The sequence below is a fragment of the Tarenaya hassleriana genome, unplaced genomic scaffold (assembly GCF_000463585.1).
Source record: "Tarenaya hassleriana unplaced genomic scaffold, ASM46358v1 Cleome1, whole genome shotgun sequence".
Lineage (NCBI taxonomy): Eukaryota > Viridiplantae > Streptophyta > Magnoliopsida > Brassicales > Cleomaceae > Tarenaya > Tarenaya hassleriana.
The window spans coordinates 529,257-546,707 of NW_010960187.1; the positions used below are offsets into that span (position 1 = coordinate 529,257).

Below are 17,451 nucleotides of genomic sequence, written 5' to 3' on the forward strand. Positions count from 1 at the left end.
GTCAAAATTAAATAGAATAGTCATAGTCAGCTTTGAACAACACAACAGTCAAAGGACTCAACAAATGAAATATTTATAGAATTTCTTTTTTTATTATTATTATCATTATTATCACAGATTTTCTTGTTTTGTTGTTATTAAGTTTTCTAGATTTACAAGGTTCCAAATTATTTACTTTTTTTTACAAACACCAAATCATTAAATCTATTAATTTTTATTTTAGTTATTATACACATAATTACCTATATATATATATATATATATATATATATATATCATTGTTACAAAACTGCTAGATGCAGTAGACAGATAAATGTAAAATTACCAAATCTATTATTTGCTTATTTTTCTTTGCCCAATGGAACTATGAATTAATTCATTCTATTAATTCGTAAATGAAAAAATATGCGCAATTATTACCTTTTTAGCAAATATATCGTTTTTTCATTCACAGACATACTTATTTAGTTTTTTTTTTTTATAAAACATACTTATTTCGTTAAATTAATTTTATTTTCTAATAGTCAAATTATGCTTGTTTGTTTTACTAATTTACCTTTTTCCCTTTTATTTCTATTTTATATTCAGCATTTCCTTTTGGTTCGAAAATTTCGTAAAATTGCCCCATAAACATTCAATGAAAATCTTTTGAATCAAGCCAAGGAAATTAAAATAAAAACAATTGTTTTCAAATTTATAAATTATAAGCATCATCATTTGTCTCTTTCCACCACATTTTAAAACCCTCCAAGACTCTGAAGCCTCCTTCAAGCAAAATCTCACCTTTTCTTCGACCTCTGCAACAATCTCTGTACATAAAAAAAAAAAATCCCAAATCAAAAACCCTAAATCCAACATGGGTCTCAGCAAGGAATTAGAGAAGAGCAACAACAAAACCAGAAGATGTTCTTCCCTGTGGAGAAGTATAAAGACAGTGTTCGTTTTGTTCACCATGTTCTTGTCCTTTCTTCTGTTCTCTGCTCCGATTCTCCTCGCCGTCGCCGACGCCGTCGTCCCTTCGGCCATCCTCTCCGCCGCCTACATCCGCCGTGATTCTCCGCCGTCGATCTCTTCTCTTCCTCTTCCGGCGACTCTCCCTTCCCACCTGAGCAGCTATGATTTCCGATACTGTCTCATCGACATACCTCTCGTCTCCATCGTTAGATCCGCCGTTATACTCTGTAAGCAATCGAGCTCTTAAAATCTCCTTCTTTGTTTATCCCTGTTTTGTAAAAATCTGACATAAAGCTTCGGTTTTTCTTCTTCTTCGTGTTCAATTTCAAGAACCCCAGAAACAGAGTTCCGATGCTCTGTTCCAGTTTTAATCAAATCCCATTGAGCATTTCTGTTCGTTCAATGCGTAGATTGTGCGAAAAAAGAGTGGATTTCTGAAATACCCAGTTCGAAATTGGATGAATTTTGGGTCTAGATTCAATTCGTGTAAGCATCTAGAGCCCGACCATGTTCAACGTTCATTACCCAGAACCAGTTCCACATTCTGAACGACATTTTCCAAAAAAAAAACCATCTTTCGATTTAGCCAGAGACTGAAAATCAGAATTATTAAATACCCTTTTCGATTCCTGTAACAGGCGTTTACGGATTCTGCGACGGGCCGATGCTGTCGCGAGGTCCGTATCTAACAATAACGATGATCTGCTCGATTTTGTCCTTGATCTACGTGTCGTTGAAGGCCGCGTTCGTGTTCGGAGAACCGGCGGCCGAAGTCTCCGGAGGCGGAGGCGGCGGAGGATATTTCCGAGCCGCCGAGGTCGCTCTGTTCGTATCGTCGTCGGTCTTAGCCGTTGGTCATATCATTGTGGCATATCGAACAAGTTGCAGAGAAAGAAGAAAGCTCCTTGTCTTCAAAATCGACATCGAAGCCGTAAGTTTTCGAACGTATTCTTACCCTCTTCTTTTGAATAAATTATAACATATGGTTTTGATAATGATCTGTGATTATATTCGTTCGTGATAAAAGATTAGCAGTTGGACCGTTTTTGATTAATTTTTAAAATATATCGGATTATTATTTGATTGTGGGACGAAAGATTCTCTCTGTGAACGGGTCAGAAATAGCATGTGGTTATCGTCAACGTTGAATTTTTAATAACAATATCGACTAGTGTTCTAGAATCTATTGGATTTTTCCAATATATAGATGGGAAAAATGATTTGTCTTTTTTTTTTGTTAAATGGGAAAAATGATTTGTCCCTTGGAAAATATTTGAATTTTCACCCAGTTATTCACTAAAAAAATATATTAAGCTTAGCCTTTAGCATAAATAAATAAAAAATAAATAAATTTATGGTATTATAAGAAAAAGAAATAAAAAATAAAAAATATATACCAAATAAATAATGTTTGATAAAATAATAAATAAAAAGTTATAGGATGCTTGCATATCTTTTTAATTGTAAAAAAAAACCATCTCTGAAAATGTTAAGTAATTAAAAGAGAAGGGATATTTCCGAGTGGAAACCGTGTGAATGGATCGTGGACTTTAACCTAATCTTAAGTTTATTTTTTTTTAATTCAAATTATAATAATCCGACATGACACGTCACACATAATCACTGCTGTCCCATTATGGCTTTCTCAAATACGGAACTGCAAATGTTCTCTCAAAATATCTTTATCATATGCTTTTAATGTCACGTATTAAATATTAAATAAACAAAATAAAATAAAGATTAATTCGTGTGTTTTTTTGCGATAATTCATGCAGGTTTCAGCTTGTAAAAAGGGGTTCCCAAGATACCAAAAGATCCTCCAGCAAGAGAGAATCAGATAACACATTTTTGAAGCAGTTTTTTCAATAGACACATCTACACATGTACATACACATCTACATACACATACACATACACTCTCATATACAATATACATACAAGAAGATGCAACCTCTTCTGGGTTTGGTGTTTGACCCATCAACTGCTTCGCTTCCAAGTTTCAGGTAACAATCAGACCAAAACTCGCAATTTATTTATTATTCTTTAGATCATATATGAAAGTTTGCATAACAATCTGTAAGATTATAAATATATATGTATATATGTTGGTTATATAATCGAGGTAACGAACTTATAAATGCCTTTTTTTTTATTGATGATATATTTATTTTTTGTTGTTACAGAACGGTCCAAAGGATAATCTGTGAAAGCGGGACGAACAGAAAGTGAATGGGGCCTAACGTATGTTCTGTAAAGAAGAGTACAATACAAAAGACAACTTGGTGAATTGGCAGTTGTTATAATTTTTAAAATTTTAAATATCTTAGGGATAAAATATTTAGCTTATATTTAAAAAAAAAACATATAGGAGGTTATCGGTCAATCACCCTATATAATTTGTCTTTTTGTATACACCTGAGTTCATCAATGTGACAAAGAAGCCCAAGGCATCTTTTTCTTCAATCTTCTTATGGATATGTAAACAAATAAATCGAAATAAAAATAAAAAATTCAAATAGGGAAATGAAACCAAATTTTCATGCATGTATATCAAAATATGGTGGGATAACTTGTTTCATAAATGCATGACATATAAATTCCTAACGGAGGCCATATTTTAGGGAAGAACTTCGACATCTAAGATTTTTTATTGGAAAATTTTTTCAAAATCGGAGGGAAAATCTAAGATCAAATTACGAATTATTGTTCTTGATGGGCCGTTGCCATTTGGTTGGGTAACATTTATGGGCTTTTTTCGTAATGGGCCTGGAGCGGAAAACGACAAATATGATATATATATATATATATATATAATGATTTTATATTGGGATGTATGTATGTAGTTTGAAGTTGTTTGTGATTCCCTCAGGGCTGGTTTAGGTTGTTCTCTCAAAATTATATTTAACACATTACGTTAAAAACTGTGTATTATTGAATTATGAATAACGTTTTCAATTACTGTTCTAATCTAATTCTGTCTCAATCAAATGCTAATTAAGAATACCTACCAAGGATTCCACAATGTATGTAGTTGGATCGAAAATTTATTGAATAAATCAATTAAAAAAAATACTAATTAACACAAATAAATAAATAAATGAAATTAAGAATTTTATCACCCTTCTTTGTTTTTGGTTAGAATATTTCATCCCCCTTCTTTGATATGAATTCTCCTTTTTTTTTTCTGATTAAATATGGAAGATAAATATATTTAAAGAGCCATTACATACTCTGTCTCGTCATTGAATAGTATTTTTTAGCATAATCTTATCTATTTTCCAAAATTTCAAAGAAATGAAAACAATTGTTGATTTTTTTTTTAAATGGATACAAATTTTATATATATATATATATATATATGTGTGTGTGTGTGTGTATATGCACACTTTGTCTCTTGCAGATGGGAGTCCTTTTATTTTGGAAGCTCAGTCATCAGTGACTGTTTTTGTAATTAAACTCATTTTTTGGATTAATTCAATTTAACATTCAACAAAAAAAAAAACCTTAACTATTTTCCAAATTTTCAAAGATCAAAGAAACACAAACATGTATCGATTTTTTTATATATTAAAATGTATAACAAATTCATAAAATTAATTTGTACGGCCTGACAGCAAAAGTTTATTATTATTATTATTATTTTTAAGACGAGAGTCAACAAAAAGAATTTATCAACTCTATTAATATAACTGTTTTTCAGCCCTATATCTTTTCAGTCGATTATAAAATTCGATACTAAGTTATAGAAACGACCCGATCCTACTAAAGTTTATTACATCGTTATAAATATCATAATATATAAATAATATTATATTCAACCACTAAAAGAAGGCTGACAAGAAAGGAAATCAACACGTGGTTTAATGACACGTGGCACGTAATAATGCGTAATTTAATTGCTGTCTCCAACGCGTTCATCCCAATATTTATGGAAAAACCCAGACGATTCGAACAACCAACTAGAACTAGGGTATATTTTGTTCATCGGATCGAATCCAGGAACCCTACACTTTCCCTATAATTCCCTCCCCTTCGAATCGCATCCATGTCGAAGCAGACGTACAGAGTGTGTTTCTGCTTCCAGCGGAGATTCCGGCATGCTGTGTCGGAGGCGCCGAGGGAGATCAAAGAGCTCTTCCAAAAGTACTCGGAGAATGGCGTGATGACCGTCGATCATCTCCATCGATTTCTGATCGAAGTTCAGACGGAGGATAAAGCTACGAGTGATGACGCCCAGGCGATTATCAACGCCTCATCGTCTCTTCTTCATCGGACTGGTCTCCATCTCGATGCCTTCTTCAAGTACCTTTTTGGCGACAACAACGTTCCTCTCTCTCCAAGTGGGGTAAATTCTCTTTTCTCTCGTGTTAAACACCGTGACGTAATTGATCTTAGGTTTCCCATCACATTCCTTCATATAAAAGAATGCCCAAGATCATTATATGTCACCAAAACAAAAAGAGATATCCAGCGTAACAAAAACAAGTTATGAAAGAAACCTTGTCTGAGGATATGCATTCCAGCTCGAACCACTTCAACCCACCTTCAATTGCTTGATTGCGTAGAGAAACAGGCAAACGGGGGGGAACGAGATGGTAGACTATAACCGGCCAAATTTTCACAATGTATCTTCCGAAATTTTGTTGGGCATTTCTTGGAGTTTGACTCGAGGATTTGTAGGAAATTCCTTTTTCTGAACTGGGTTTACAGTAAATTTTCCGTTTGGTTGCTGAGAAAACAGTGAGAAGCAACTGAGATATCAGTTTCCCTTTTTACCCGATTTGTTGGGTTTTTGTCCTTTTCTTTTTGGTTCCTGTTGAGTTCGTTTGAAATCTTGTCATGATTGTTCAAGATTTTCAACATCTGACATGAGTTTCATTTCTTTGTTCTGTTGTTGTGTAAATTCGAAACCTTTTGGAGAATAAGAGTTGGAGTTACTTGCTAGGAAAGTGACCGTGAAAAATTTCCCCTTGTACTGGCTATTAGCCATTAACTCCTCCAGAAAGACAATTTTTCCTCTGAATTCAAATGCCTAGGTATTAGACCTTTTGCTATATCTTGCTCAGAAATGTGATTTCGTTTATGTCGGATCTTCTTTTTTGTTTTAGAAAGAATATATATGTGTTTAGTTTATCTCTAATTACTCATTTTCTGATTTTCAGGTTCATCAAGATATGACTGCTCCTTTGTCACATTATTACATATTCACTGGCCATAACTCATACCTTACCGGTAATCAGTTGAGTAGCGACTGCAGCGAGGTTCCTATCATACAAGCACTGCAGAAAGGTGTCAGAGTGATTGAATTGGATATATGGCCGAATTCCAACAAAGACGATATCCATGTTCTTCACGGAAGGTGTGGTCTAAGGAGATTTTAAAACTAGGAAGGATGATGATATGTATCTCTTGGTTGTCGAATTAAGCATGGTTAACATCACAATGATGTGCTTTGTTCTGATTAGAGTGTATTGACCCATTGTAACAGGACACTCACTACACCTGTGGAGCTGATCAAATGCCTTAGAGCTATTAAAGCTCATGCCTTTGACGCATCTGAGTATCCCGTTGTTGTCACCCTTGAAGATCATCTTACCCCAGAACTTCAGGCTAAAGTAGCCGAGGTGAGTGTATTTTGTATTCCTTTGAAAAATGTTTTCTTTCATTGATCACGGGAATAATCTAGAGATGCCACTTTTTTGTTGGATTCTAGATGGTGACCCAGACATTTGGCGATATCCTGTTTACTCCTCCTGCCGGGGAATGTTTGAAGGAGTTCCCCTCTCCAGAGTCGTTGAAAAAACGGATTATCATCTCAACCAAACCACCGAAAGAGTACAAGGAAGGAACAGATGAGGATGGTGAGAAAAAGGGTAAGACCTTGGGTGATGAAGAAGCTTGGGGGAGAGAAGTTCCGAGCTTTATTCAGAGGAACGGAAATGATGACAAGGTTTGAGAGGGACTACCTCACAACATCTTATACAAACTTGTACGCGTTTATATACTTGACTTTGTATTTTTCTTTCTCGTGGCAGGATGATTTGGACGGAGATGAGGACGACGATGATGATGATGATGAAGGAGGCAACAAATCTAAGAAGCACATGCCGCCTCAGTATAAGCATTTGATTGCAGTCCAGGCGGGGAAACCCAAAGGTGGAATAGTTGAATGTCTAAAGGTGGACCCTGACAAAGTGAGACGGCTAAGCTTGAGTGAAGAACAGCTCGAGAATGCAGCAGTAAAACATGGGAAAGAAATAGTGAGGTAATTTCAAGAATTCTTCACAGATTGCCAGAAACTCAGTGTAGTAACATAAAATTCCTGCTATGTTCAACAGCAACATATGAGCACTGTTTGAACTATGTTGGTCTTGGTCTCTTGATCATGGTGTGATGCAGGTTTACTCAGCGGAATTTGCTTCGCATTTACCCCAAGGGGGTACGAGTTGACTCATCAAATTATAATCCATTCGTAGGCTGGAGCCACGGTGCTCAAATGGTGGCTTTCAATATGCAGGTCTCTGCTGCTATTCCTGTAAAATTTCCAGATTTTTGCAGAAAATTAGGCTCCCACTCAATCTTGAAGGATTTCACTCTATTTCATCAGTTAATTACTTGCAATGATTTCAATTCTTGGTATTGCTTTTCCCTGTACAGGGACATGGAAGGTCATTGTGGGTAATGCAAGGAATGTATAGAGCCAATGGTGGATGCGGATATGTAAAGAAGCCCCATATCCTTCTGAAATCCAGCCCTAACAACGATGTCTTTGATCCCAAAGCTACTTTACCTCAAAAAACGACGCTGAGGGCGAGTTTTCTTGTTTCGTCTCATCAATTGTAGCCATTTATCCGTAACTGAACCTTGATAACCCCAAAATGTGTATGTACTGTTATGTTTTCCGTATCTTCAGGTAACTGTATACATGGGAGAAGGTTGGTACTATGACTTCCGCCACACCCACTTCGATCAATACTCCCCTCCGGACTTCTACACAAGGGTAAGTCCATTTCCTTTGATCAGTGTTAGAAATAGAGGTGGAATAATTCCTTCTCTCCTCATCCAAGATGCCAACTTAAACAAAATTGAGCCAGAAACTGGATGGAGATAATACTAAACAAAGACATAAATTTTAGCAATTTGAGAGATTCCCATGGACAGGGGAGTGCAAGATGTTGAAATATGAATGGAAAGTTGAAAACTTTTTCAGGTGGGGATAGCCGGAGTTCCAGCCGATTCGGTAATGAAGAAGACGAAAACCCTCGAGGACAACTGGATACCTTCTTGGGACGAGGCGTTCGAGTTTCCACTCACCGTTCCAGAACTCGCTCTTCTGCGTATAGAAGTGCACGAATACGACATGTCCGAGAAAGACGATTTCGGAGGCCAAACATGCTTGCCGGTTTGGGAGCTGAGGCAAGGAATACGTGCCGTTCCTCTCCATAACCGCAAAGGCGAGAAGTACAAATCTGTCAAGCTCCTTATGAGGTTCGAGTTTGTCTGAGAAGATCCATCTTTAAGGTCCGAACCAGTGGGAGTAATTACAGATATATATATATTATGTATATGTGCTGAAGAGCAGAGAATGTGGTCGTATTACCACTTTTACATGGTGTGTTGTTTGTATTGTTATTATTACGAATGATGGGGGATAATGAAATATGATATTCCATGTGTACATATAAGCTTTGTGTAGGGGTAATAAATTAGTAATAATCTTGATACCTTGTCTCTAATTTGGTACATAAATCTGAACTGAAAAGATGTATTTCTGTTTATATTGAGGTTATTGTTTTTAGATTGAATTTTAATAGAAAACTTAATATGAAAATTTTTAAATCTGAAAGGAAAAATTTTAAGTGAACTTTTTAAAACGGAAATAAAGACCAAAACTAAGTCAAACCAAACATTTTAGTGTTAGAGATATTCTAATGGTTAACTGAATTAGGGATGTGATGTCTCGTGTTCTATTTTGACTAAATATGTTTTAAAAAAAAATAGTGTTTAACTTTGTCTTAGTGTCAACTGGAAAATAAAATATTGAAATGGACGTCCAAAAGATATGGATAAACCGAGTCAATATCTTCTCCATATGGATTAAGATTCTGAGTCCATATATATCCCTTTCTCATATTTAATTTTTTTTTATAACCTTAATGATTCCACCTTCGATCCGGTTATATCTAATCTAATTTAGGTGAAGGACTAGTCTTTGTATATAGAAATTATATCTCTTTGAATCGAACCCAAGAATCAAGACCTCGAAGATAACTTTCTGGGCCACCAATTGTTGATTTGGGATGAGAAATTACTAAAACCATTTGACAAAATCACAATCTTAAAGGGAATTTTACACGAACCCAAAGAATCTGATGTAAGAATCCAAGATCCGGTTCCGCCTTCAAAAAAAAAAAACATGGTTGTCTTAAATGGAGACGAATCTATCATACATTATACCCCCAATGGCATGTTTTCTGCGCCTTTTCTTTGGTCTTTATTCCCCTTCTCCGGCATTCACAGGCAATCACTATACGGACTTCCATGAGCCTCTGTGTAGTCACAAGAAGTTAGAAAGCCTTTCCTTCTGTGATGGTGATGGTGATGGTCATGGTCATGGTCATGATGAAGTGATATGCCCTCTAACCGACCCGGAAAGTATAAATCGAAGAATTTATTGTTTTACCCTTTTGGCTTTTTTTTTAGGGTTCTTCGATGTCTAGCATGTCGCCGATATGCCTTGCTTCTCGAACCACTCGGGCATGTGGAACCTATCATAAAGTATCGGTCTGATGTCTTCTTGCTCGGAAAGATGCTTCAGAAGTGGCAAAATGACGTCTAGAAGCTAAAACATGGGTTTTCGAAAAAGGCAACCACGTCAATTCCCGCAAGCATAAATAAGATGTTATGGAATGTGTATATGAGTATGGATTTTTTCCGAAAATACCTGAGTATCATTTGCCTGGCCTGCAGAGAACGGAATGCAGGGAATTCCGTTTAGTGGTTGTAATAGAAAGCTGAATGGATTGTTGTCCACAATAACAGTCCGGCACATGTTATTTGATGTACATGACAGATCCTTCACATGATCGCGGTATTGCCTGATAAGAACGCATACCGCATATCTCAGATTCCCAACATTAGACAAGAACGAGATTGGCTGAGGAAAAAATAGAGAGAACTTATTTAGGAAAACTTACGTGCTGACTGTTGAAGGTCGATAAAGACGGAGGCTGAATGCATTTCTGGTGTCTATTCTGTCCACGAGTGGTCTGGCATATCCTGCAGGCACAAACACGGGTTTCTGTCAGGATTATAATCGAGCATGAAAGCGAAATATAGTGTATACATCCGTAAAAGTCACACGAGAGACCTTCAAGACCAGCGGTAAACAGAACAAGATTGGCAAACTGGCTGAGTTGCTCTAAGAATTCATGCAACCCTGGACGCTCAAACACCGTGACGTAATTGATCTTAGGTTTCCCATCACATTCCTTCATATAAAAGAATGCCCAAGATCATTATATGTCACCAAAACAAAAAGAGATATCCAGCGTAACAAAAACAAGTTATGAAAGAAACCTTGTCTGAGGATATGCATTCCAGCTCGAACCACTTCAACCCACCTTCAATTGCTTGATTGCGTAGAGAAACAGGCAAACTGGATGTCTCGTAAGCGCAGATTAGAGTTTCATCCAAATCAAGAACAACCTGCAATTCAAGTTTAGGGCTCTCAGACTACTCACAACACTAACAATAGCTATTTGGCAAGCTTAGTTCAGAAATTTTTAATTGGCTTCCACCATGACGTCCATAGGCTCCATAATATGGTTAAAATCCAGCCGGGTTAATGAGAATTAGCTTAAGATGGCAAATGGTGAACGAAACTAAAACCTAAAGGCTCTAACTCCACATTAAAAAAAAAAGTACTCTTTTCACTGTGAAAGATAGCGGGAGAGCAAAATCAGAAACCAACAAATCATTCTACAACATAGATGCAGATGGAGGTATGGGATGCAAAAAGGCATGTCAAGTCATAAGTCATAAGACACGGCTATACTACAAAATGTACAATTAGACAACTATTTCAGAGTGTAATCTGGTCCCAGACTTTTGCTCTCGCGTTCTATAAACGCATCTTTTCTATCATATATCAAGCTCGCATCAAAATCTCTACTATCCCAATTCCAAGCACGTTCCAAAACATATGGTACTTATTCTACATTGTTGTTTGTGAATCAGACCTTATAGCCCTGACTACACCTTCATGGAACCCGATAAAGACGAATAGAAGTCTTATTCCTCCACCGGAACAAGAAATTATATGCTACATACACACATACACACACACACACTGCCTACCGATTTATTTTCCCTCTATTGCATATTCGCCAACTTATAATCTACACATGATTACTGAATTATCACACTTCTAATACTGATAAAATACGCTTTCAGCTAGTCCTCTACACGTGCAGAACGAACTAAAAACTAGAAACTAGTTCAGAATCGTACGCTTGAGACCCATTCTATGCCAATAATTTCCTTCCATTACATGATTATGATAATCACTAGCTTAATCAAACAAAATTAGAGTAGACATGAACGAAACAAGTAAAAGTGCACTGTGCACAACAATTCCTGGATCCACGTTTCGATTAGGGAACAAGATTTATCTACATCACGCTAACATATCTATGAAAACGCATATTCCCAAATTTTAGGCCTCGTCAAACCCTATGCTACGAATTCCCTGATCGACAATTCTCGGATAAGAGAACAGTTTCCTTGAAGCATAATTTTCAAAATCAAATCAATTTCAGAAAACTACGAAATCCATGCACATACCGTGAGCTTCGCGAAGCGTCCGCCATAGCCATGGCCATCGCGTTCACCGTAGGTTCTCCCTGAGGCGATTTCTACGGTAGCGGGAGATTCCGACGCCAACTCGGGCAACTCGACGACCGGCAAGGGTTTGAACCCATTAGCGACGGCCTTATCAGAGGAAGACGACGAGGACGAGAGAAGGTGATGGTAACCAACGGCACGAAGGATCTGAAGGAAGATCTGGTAGAAAAAAGCGAGCCAGTTCACAAGAGCCTTCCACACTTGAAGCGACCGAGGCGAGTACACCACCTCGGCCTGAGTCAACTCAGCCATGAATCACGCCGATTCGAGCCCACAGGAAGGGAGACGGCACGATCAATGGAACGGAGAAGGAGCCTCGTGAAACAGAGATGTGGCGCTGGATACGCTAACGTGCGCAGTGTGCCGTAAGACTCCCGGGTTTCGTCGTCCTCGCTCTCTCTCTATGATGGTGATTTTAAAAAACAGAGATATGGCCACGGCGATGGTTTGATGATGAAATCCTTTGAAAAGACCCCATTGATCCACGCGCTTCCATACAGTTTTTGAGAAACACGCGCTATTTTGCTGTATGTATTTATTAAAACATATAAATGCATTAATATAATAATTCAATCTTGCGCAAATGCTTGTCCGTGCGTACCAACCTACAATATTTCAGCGGTTGCAAAAAAAATTATATATGGTTGGATATTACTTTATAATTTTAAAATAATGATTTTGTTAAGAATTATATATTTGTTGGCATAATTTTATGCAAATTGTGGCAATTAAATACTTTTAGATTTTTGTCCACTTGTTAATTGGCATTGAACATATAGAATTTACATATATGTATATTAAATATTTTTCGGATATTAATTTATGTCATAGTATTTTATGTATATTTTGTTTCTGAAAGGTAACAAAAGCTGACTAAATACTAAAAAAATAAAAAAGAATGATAAAATCTCTGTCACTTCAGGTTGTTAGTTTAATAAGACCATTGATTTATTGAATTTGCTCGTATATTTATTTATTTATTTATATGCTTTCGGTTTACTTGACATGTGGCTGGAATTTAAATTTTGTAGAACAAATAATCATAAATTAAACCGTTGATGGTTATACCTATATCAAACTATATGTTTTTTTCAAGTCTGAACAAAAATAAAATGTGAAAAAATAAAATAAAAGATTTGGAAGGTGGAACTTAAAGAGGAATTTGCCAATTATAAAAAGACAAATTTAAAAGGTGGAGTTGCGTCGGCGTCGGTCCATTTCTTTTTATTTAATTCGTTTTCTCAGTTAAAATAAAAATATTTTATTTGTTGTTTTTGTACTTGTATATCTCGTATTTCATCTCCTCATAAAATATATTTTTGCACATAATAATTAAATAATTGAGCAAAAATTATTTAGTTATTCATTTTCTTCTACTGAGTTCATTTCTTTAGCCAACTTGTCTTTGGTCAAACTTGAACCAATCAAACCCTCCGGCCCCCATGGGGACGCAAAAGACTATGCATGAAAATAAAATGATAAGGAGACTTTGAATAATTAATTAAATATGATTTTAAACAAAATAGCTAAATACATTTAATTGATCACTTTTCAGTTATCTAAATCATACTCGATTTATTTCACAATATTCTAACTCCACATTCTCTTTTTCCGAGTATTTGTATGAAGAAAAAGGTCGATACTTGTCTTTATATTATCAATATTTATTGTGAATAAATTACAAATCTTAATTAAGCGATTATGGGTTTAAATTGATTATGATTTGTTAGATTAATGGTTATGGCTTAAGTCTTCCTAACTCTATTATCAAAGCCTCTTCCTCCGGCCGATAAATTTCCATTTTTAATTTATTTACCAATATCTTGCAAATGGATCGACTTATTTTCGACCGGTAATAACTAAAATAATATTTACATTTTTCATTTAGTAATGATGTCAGAAACTCTTTTTTTTTTTTCTGAGGGAAGCCATTGACATTTGGGCTCAGTTTTTTTATTACGACCCTAAACTTCAAAGAAAATTATTGGGCCTACATAACATTAATGGGCCTTCAATAATTAAATAAATGGGCCAGGCCCATATTTATTTCCCACCCGAAGCTAGGAACTTCCATAATTTCCATTCAACGAATTGTTGTCGTTTTTTTTTTGGGGGGTAAATCAATGAATTGTTGTTACGGTTGAAAACTGAATCAATAACTGTATTTGTTAATGAAAATCTCTTTAACAAATACATATGCTTCTTTCTTAGTGAAAAATGAATCATTTACAAATTCGAAGTAAAAACGGGACGAGTAAAGTGGTTAAAAAATTGGAACCAAAACATAACCTAACCGAGTAATTTTTTGTGAAAAAAAGCTTGTATCGTTACATTTGATAATACTAATAAATTTAATAAATGGGTAAATGAATTTACCCCTTTTCTGTAAGAATAGTATTTATCACTTAATATATTTTTTTAAGAAAATATATACAAAATATGACATGATATCTCCTAACAAATTCACACGTGAGTATAACACATACATGCATACATACATGCATACACACATGCATACATACATACATGCATACATACATACATACATACATACATACATACATACATACATACATACATACATACATACATACATACATACATACATACATACATACATACATACATACATACATACATACATACATACATACATATACATACATACATACATACATGCATACATGCATACATACATGCGTACATACATACATACATACATACATGCATACATACATAATGTACGTGAATTCATACATACATATATACATGCATGCATGCACATATCAGCGAGGAGATCTGAGGAGGTCGACATGGGATTTGCTCTGCGGACCCCGCGTGCGGATGAACAAACGGTACTGATCAAACGTCATCGGAGAGTAAAACGCCGGCGAATTCTCCGTCAAGAGTTCCCGGAGCGGCTCCATCGGAATGTCGCCCTTTGGGTTGTAGAAGAAAGCTAAGGACCCTCTTTCCCGGGCCGAACTCACTACCACCCGATGCTCCACGCTCTTATATATCGCGTTGCTCAATACCTAATTACATTAACTAATTGTCGTTTTTTGTTCATGCATAACATATAAAATATCATCGTAACAAAATTGGTTGCATTCGTTAGAAATCTAATATCGAGCCGATCTTTTAAATTTTATATTGTGAATATATATATAAGAGTATATGGAATTATAGAAATATTATCGTTTACAATAGAAAATAAAATATTTTTTTAAGGTACAAAATACACGTCAATATTTCGTAATTATTTACAGAACGACGAAACGTGATTTGTGAAAATATAAATGCAGGATGACCTAATGATGATGTCGTGCATGAGAATGTTATTATTTGAATATATATATATATATATATTATATATATATATATATATATATATATAATAATAATAATAATGCATTATTATAATTTGATTTTAGGTTTTATAACATTTGAAACATGTGATGTGAGTGCGAGGCGACTCACATTTTCAGCAATAAATAATATTTATTGAAGATTTAATTGTTTTCTTTTAATTTTCACGTGTGAAAATTAGGAATTTGAAGGCTCCACGCAACGTGTCTTCCTCTAATAAGCCTTGACGACTTCAATTCATATCCCACACGCATTTGTTTTTGTCGACTGGGTCTCTGACGATTTTAATGTTGTCCTGAAATTAAAGTGCCTCTCGTGTGTGTGTGTGTATATATATATATTATTAAGTGTGATATTTGTAGAATTTTAGTTTGAATTTTGAAGTTTAAACAATTGCCTCGTCAAAAGACAACAAAAAATATATTTAAAAAACCCATGTTTTTAAAATCTTCATATAATAGTTTTATACAGTTTCAAAATAATTATACAATTTATTCATTGGGTTTTAGGGTCTAGTTTTTAAAGCTAATAATTTAATATATATTTTTTAATAATGTGTATTCTATTTAAAGGGTGATTAGTTTTTAAATTTTTTAAATATTTTATAAACTCTCCAAATATAATGTTAATTCACTAGTTATCTAAAAAATCATACATACTATACGGTTTATATTCTTTTCTTCTTTTCTTCACAGCTTTGAAGTTTTCATGTTGAGTAATGCTGTTTTGGAAAATTTGATCTTTTATTAACGTGTCACTTTTCTACAGATTTAGGTAATTTTGGACGTATATTGAGGTTTAGTTTTTTGTACTTATATATTTTATACTAATTCTATTTATTCTATATATTTAAAAATGTCAAGAAAATATAAATGTTAGATGAGCCAAGAAGTTTTAAAAATAAATAGGGAAACTTATTTTAAAAGTCCTATACAACATATCCAAAACTATGAAAATAAACCCACTTTTACTATTACTAAAAAACTCTCTACTTATTCATCTTTGAAAATAAAATATTGTCTTTACCACATCATTAGATCGCCTTGGTGACTCCAATAAGCTTTTAGACATTGTTAATTACACTATTAGTCATATAATTTAAAATGCTAAGATTATTAAGTGTGTGATTTTTTTTTTCAATTGTGACAAAATGTTAGAGGACATATTTTATATTTTTAGGTTCTAAATAATATTTCTAAAAGAAAATAAAATGAAGGTAATTTCTCCCTAAACCAAAGGTGTATAGTTTAATGTTCAAATTAACAGCTTGCCTGTTCATTTTTAAATCAAACTAGAAAGAGCAAGACTGTTTTACCTTAAATATTATGTATACTCTTTTCCTTTCTATTTCATATAAAACTCAGATTTATTTATTCAAAAGAAGAGAGAAAAAATTTGCCGTAAAAGACCAACCACCGGAATTTTTGTGTTTAATTATTGTACTAGGTTAAGATGCAATGCACAGAAGCAAAAAACATCACATAAATTGGAATAAAGTATTCTTCGTGATCTAACAGTTGGTTACACGGATTACGTCCAAATGTATAAAGATTATTAATTGCATATTAATTTGGATAATTCAACCGGTGAAAACGGGTCGTATAATGATTTCATAATTTTATGTAAATAAATGGTTTGATTTTTCTAATGGTATAAAATTTAACCCACGTAATCCAAATTTGGATAGTTCAACCGGTAAAAACGGGACGTAAAGCGTATATTCCGTCTCGAATTTGAACCCCAAATCTGGGGAGTAAACGTATAATCCAAATTACATGACTGACTCAACTCTAGAATTAGTTTGGGTCTTGGTTTATAATAACCGGTTATCAAAAAAAACTTAACCCATGCAAAGGACAATTTTTATTTTTGTAGCATTTATATATACCTGAATTTGGTCGCCGATGTTGACAATAAGAGCGTGAGGATCGGGCTTGATGATGACCCAATGGTCCGACCGCCGGACCTGAAGGCCGGGGACATGGTCGTCAGGCAAGAGAACGGTCAAGCCGCCGGGATCAGAGTGCGGAGAGAGGCCGAGGGTGAGCTCCGGTTGAGGGCATTTTGGGTAATAATTAACCCTCATGCACGCTCCTGCATTACGCGTACCGCCAAACGCGTTTTGAAGTCTGTCTTCGTTCAATCCGAGGTTTATCGATAATATCTTCATCAACTTCTCGCATAATTCCACCTGTTCCTTGCAATAATCCTCGATTATTTCCC

At 34.9% G+C, this 17,451-nt stretch overlaps 4 protein-coding genes across 6 annotated transcripts in view; 2 read left to right on the top strand and 2 right to left on the bottom strand.

Annotated features, from left to right (window-relative positions):
* Positions 1–661: 661 nt before the first annotated feature.
* Positions 662–3,472, top strand: LOC104810574. Its single transcript, XM_010536941.2, has 4 exons — positions 662–1,181; positions 1,593–1,885; positions 2,730–2,957; positions 3,138–3,472. Exons 1-3 carry the CDS (start codon positions 857–859, stop codon positions 2,793–2,795), a joined length of 684 nt encoding a protein of 227 aa, XP_010535243.1. The 5' UTR covers positions 662–856; the 3' UTR covers positions 2,796–2,957; positions 3,138–3,472.
* A 1,406-nt stretch (positions 3,473–4,878) lies between these two features.
* Positions 4,879–8,674, top strand: LOC104810768 (phosphoinositide phospholipase C 2-like). 2 transcript variants are annotated; one of them, XM_010537214.2, is made up of 9 exons: positions 4,879–5,299; positions 6,117–6,313; positions 6,443–6,578; positions 6,668–6,904; positions 6,990–7,219; positions 7,354–7,471; positions 7,612–7,764; positions 7,868–7,954; positions 8,165–8,674. In XM_010537214.2, the coding sequence occupies exons 1-9, from the start codon at positions 5,000–5,002 to the stop codon at positions 8,456–8,458; spliced, it is 1,752 nt and encodes a 583-aa protein (XP_010535516.1). In that variant the 5' UTR covers positions 4,879–4,999; the 3' UTR covers positions 8,459–8,674. The 2 variants fall into 2 exon arrangements, with proteins under 2 accessions (XP_010535516.1, XP_010535594.1); XM_010537292.2 differs by lacking the exon at positions 4,879–5,299 and adding an exon at positions 5,880–5,990.
* Positions 8,675–9,262: 588 nt separating this feature from the next.
* Positions 9,263–12,288, bottom strand: LOC104810642 (carboxy-terminal domain RNA polymerase II polypeptide A small phosphatase 1). 2 transcript variants are annotated; one of them, XM_010537089.2, is made up of 7 exons: positions 11,800–12,288; positions 10,534–10,662; positions 10,325–10,445; positions 10,152–10,233; positions 9,899–10,052; positions 9,638–9,796; positions 9,263–9,503 (listed from the first exon to the last, which is right to left on the bottom strand). In XM_010537089.2, exons 1-6 carry the CDS (start codon positions 12,109–12,111, stop codon positions 9,671–9,673), a joined length of 924 nt encoding a protein of 307 aa, XP_010535391.1. In that variant the 5' UTR covers positions 12,112–12,288; the 3' UTR covers positions 9,263–9,503; positions 9,638–9,670. The 2 variants fall into 2 exon arrangements, with proteins under 2 accessions (XP_010535391.1, XP_010535319.1); XM_010537017.2 differs by having other exon boundaries at positions 9,263–9,796.
* Positions 12,289–14,566: 2,278 nt separating this feature from the next.
* The window catches only part of LOC104810907 (leucoanthocyanidin dioxygenase-like), a 3,996-nt gene continuing 1,111 nt past the window's right edge, over positions 14,567–17,451 (bottom strand). Inside the window, exons 2-3 of the mRNA XM_010537413.2 lie at positions 17,117–17,451; positions 14,567–14,894 (exon numbers count right to left, since the gene is read on the bottom strand). Of these exons, the coding sequence (XP_010535715.1) occupies positions 14,646–14,894; positions 17,117–17,451 (584 nt within the window). The 3' untranslated portion in view covers positions 14,567–14,645. The remainder of the gene's footprint in view (positions 14,895–17,116) is intronic.

What these genes read in the sequence shown, in the direction of transcription:
- LOC104810642 (XM_010537089.2), bottom strand. Translation starts at nt 12,111, where the DNA reads ATGGCTGAGTTGACTCAGGCCGAGGTGGTGTACTCGCCTCGGTCGCTT. An exon ending in GACGCTTCGCGAAGCTCACG is followed by an intron (nt 10,663 to 11,799) that starts GTATGTGCATGG and finishes CTTGAATTGCAG; the next exon opens with GTTGTTCTTGATTTGGATGA. An exon ending in GCCAGGCAAATGATACTCAG is followed by an intron (nt 9,797 to 9,898) that starts GTATTTTCGGAA and finishes CCCATGTTTTAG; the next exon opens with CTTCTAGACGTCATTTTGCC.
- LOC104810574 (XM_010536941.2), top strand. Translation starts at nt 857, where the DNA reads ATGGGTCTCAGCAAGGAATTAGAGAAGAGCAACAACAAAACCAGAAGA. An exon ending in TAGATCCGCCGTTATACTCT is followed by an intron (nt 1,182 to 1,592) that starts GTAAGCAATCGA and finishes TTCCTGTAACAG; the next exon opens with GCGTTTACGGATTCTGCGAC. An exon ending in TCAAAATCGACATCGAAGCC is followed by an intron (nt 1,886 to 2,729) that starts GTAAGTTTTCGA and finishes TAATTCATGCAG; the next exon opens with GTTTCAGCTTGTAAAAAGGG.
- LOC104810768 (XM_010537214.2), top strand. Translation starts at nt 5,000, where the DNA reads ATGTCGAAGCAGACGTACAGAGTGTGTTTCTGCTTCCAGCGGAGATTC. An exon ending in GGAACGGAAATGATGACAAG is followed by an intron (nt 6,905 to 6,989) that starts GTTTGAGAGGGA and finishes TTCTCGTGGCAG; the next exon opens with GATGATTTGGACGGAGATGA. An exon ending in CTCAAAAAACGACGCTGAGG is followed by an intron (nt 7,765 to 7,867) that starts GCGAGTTTTCTT and finishes CCGTATCTTCAG; the next exon opens with GTAACTGTATACATGGGAGA.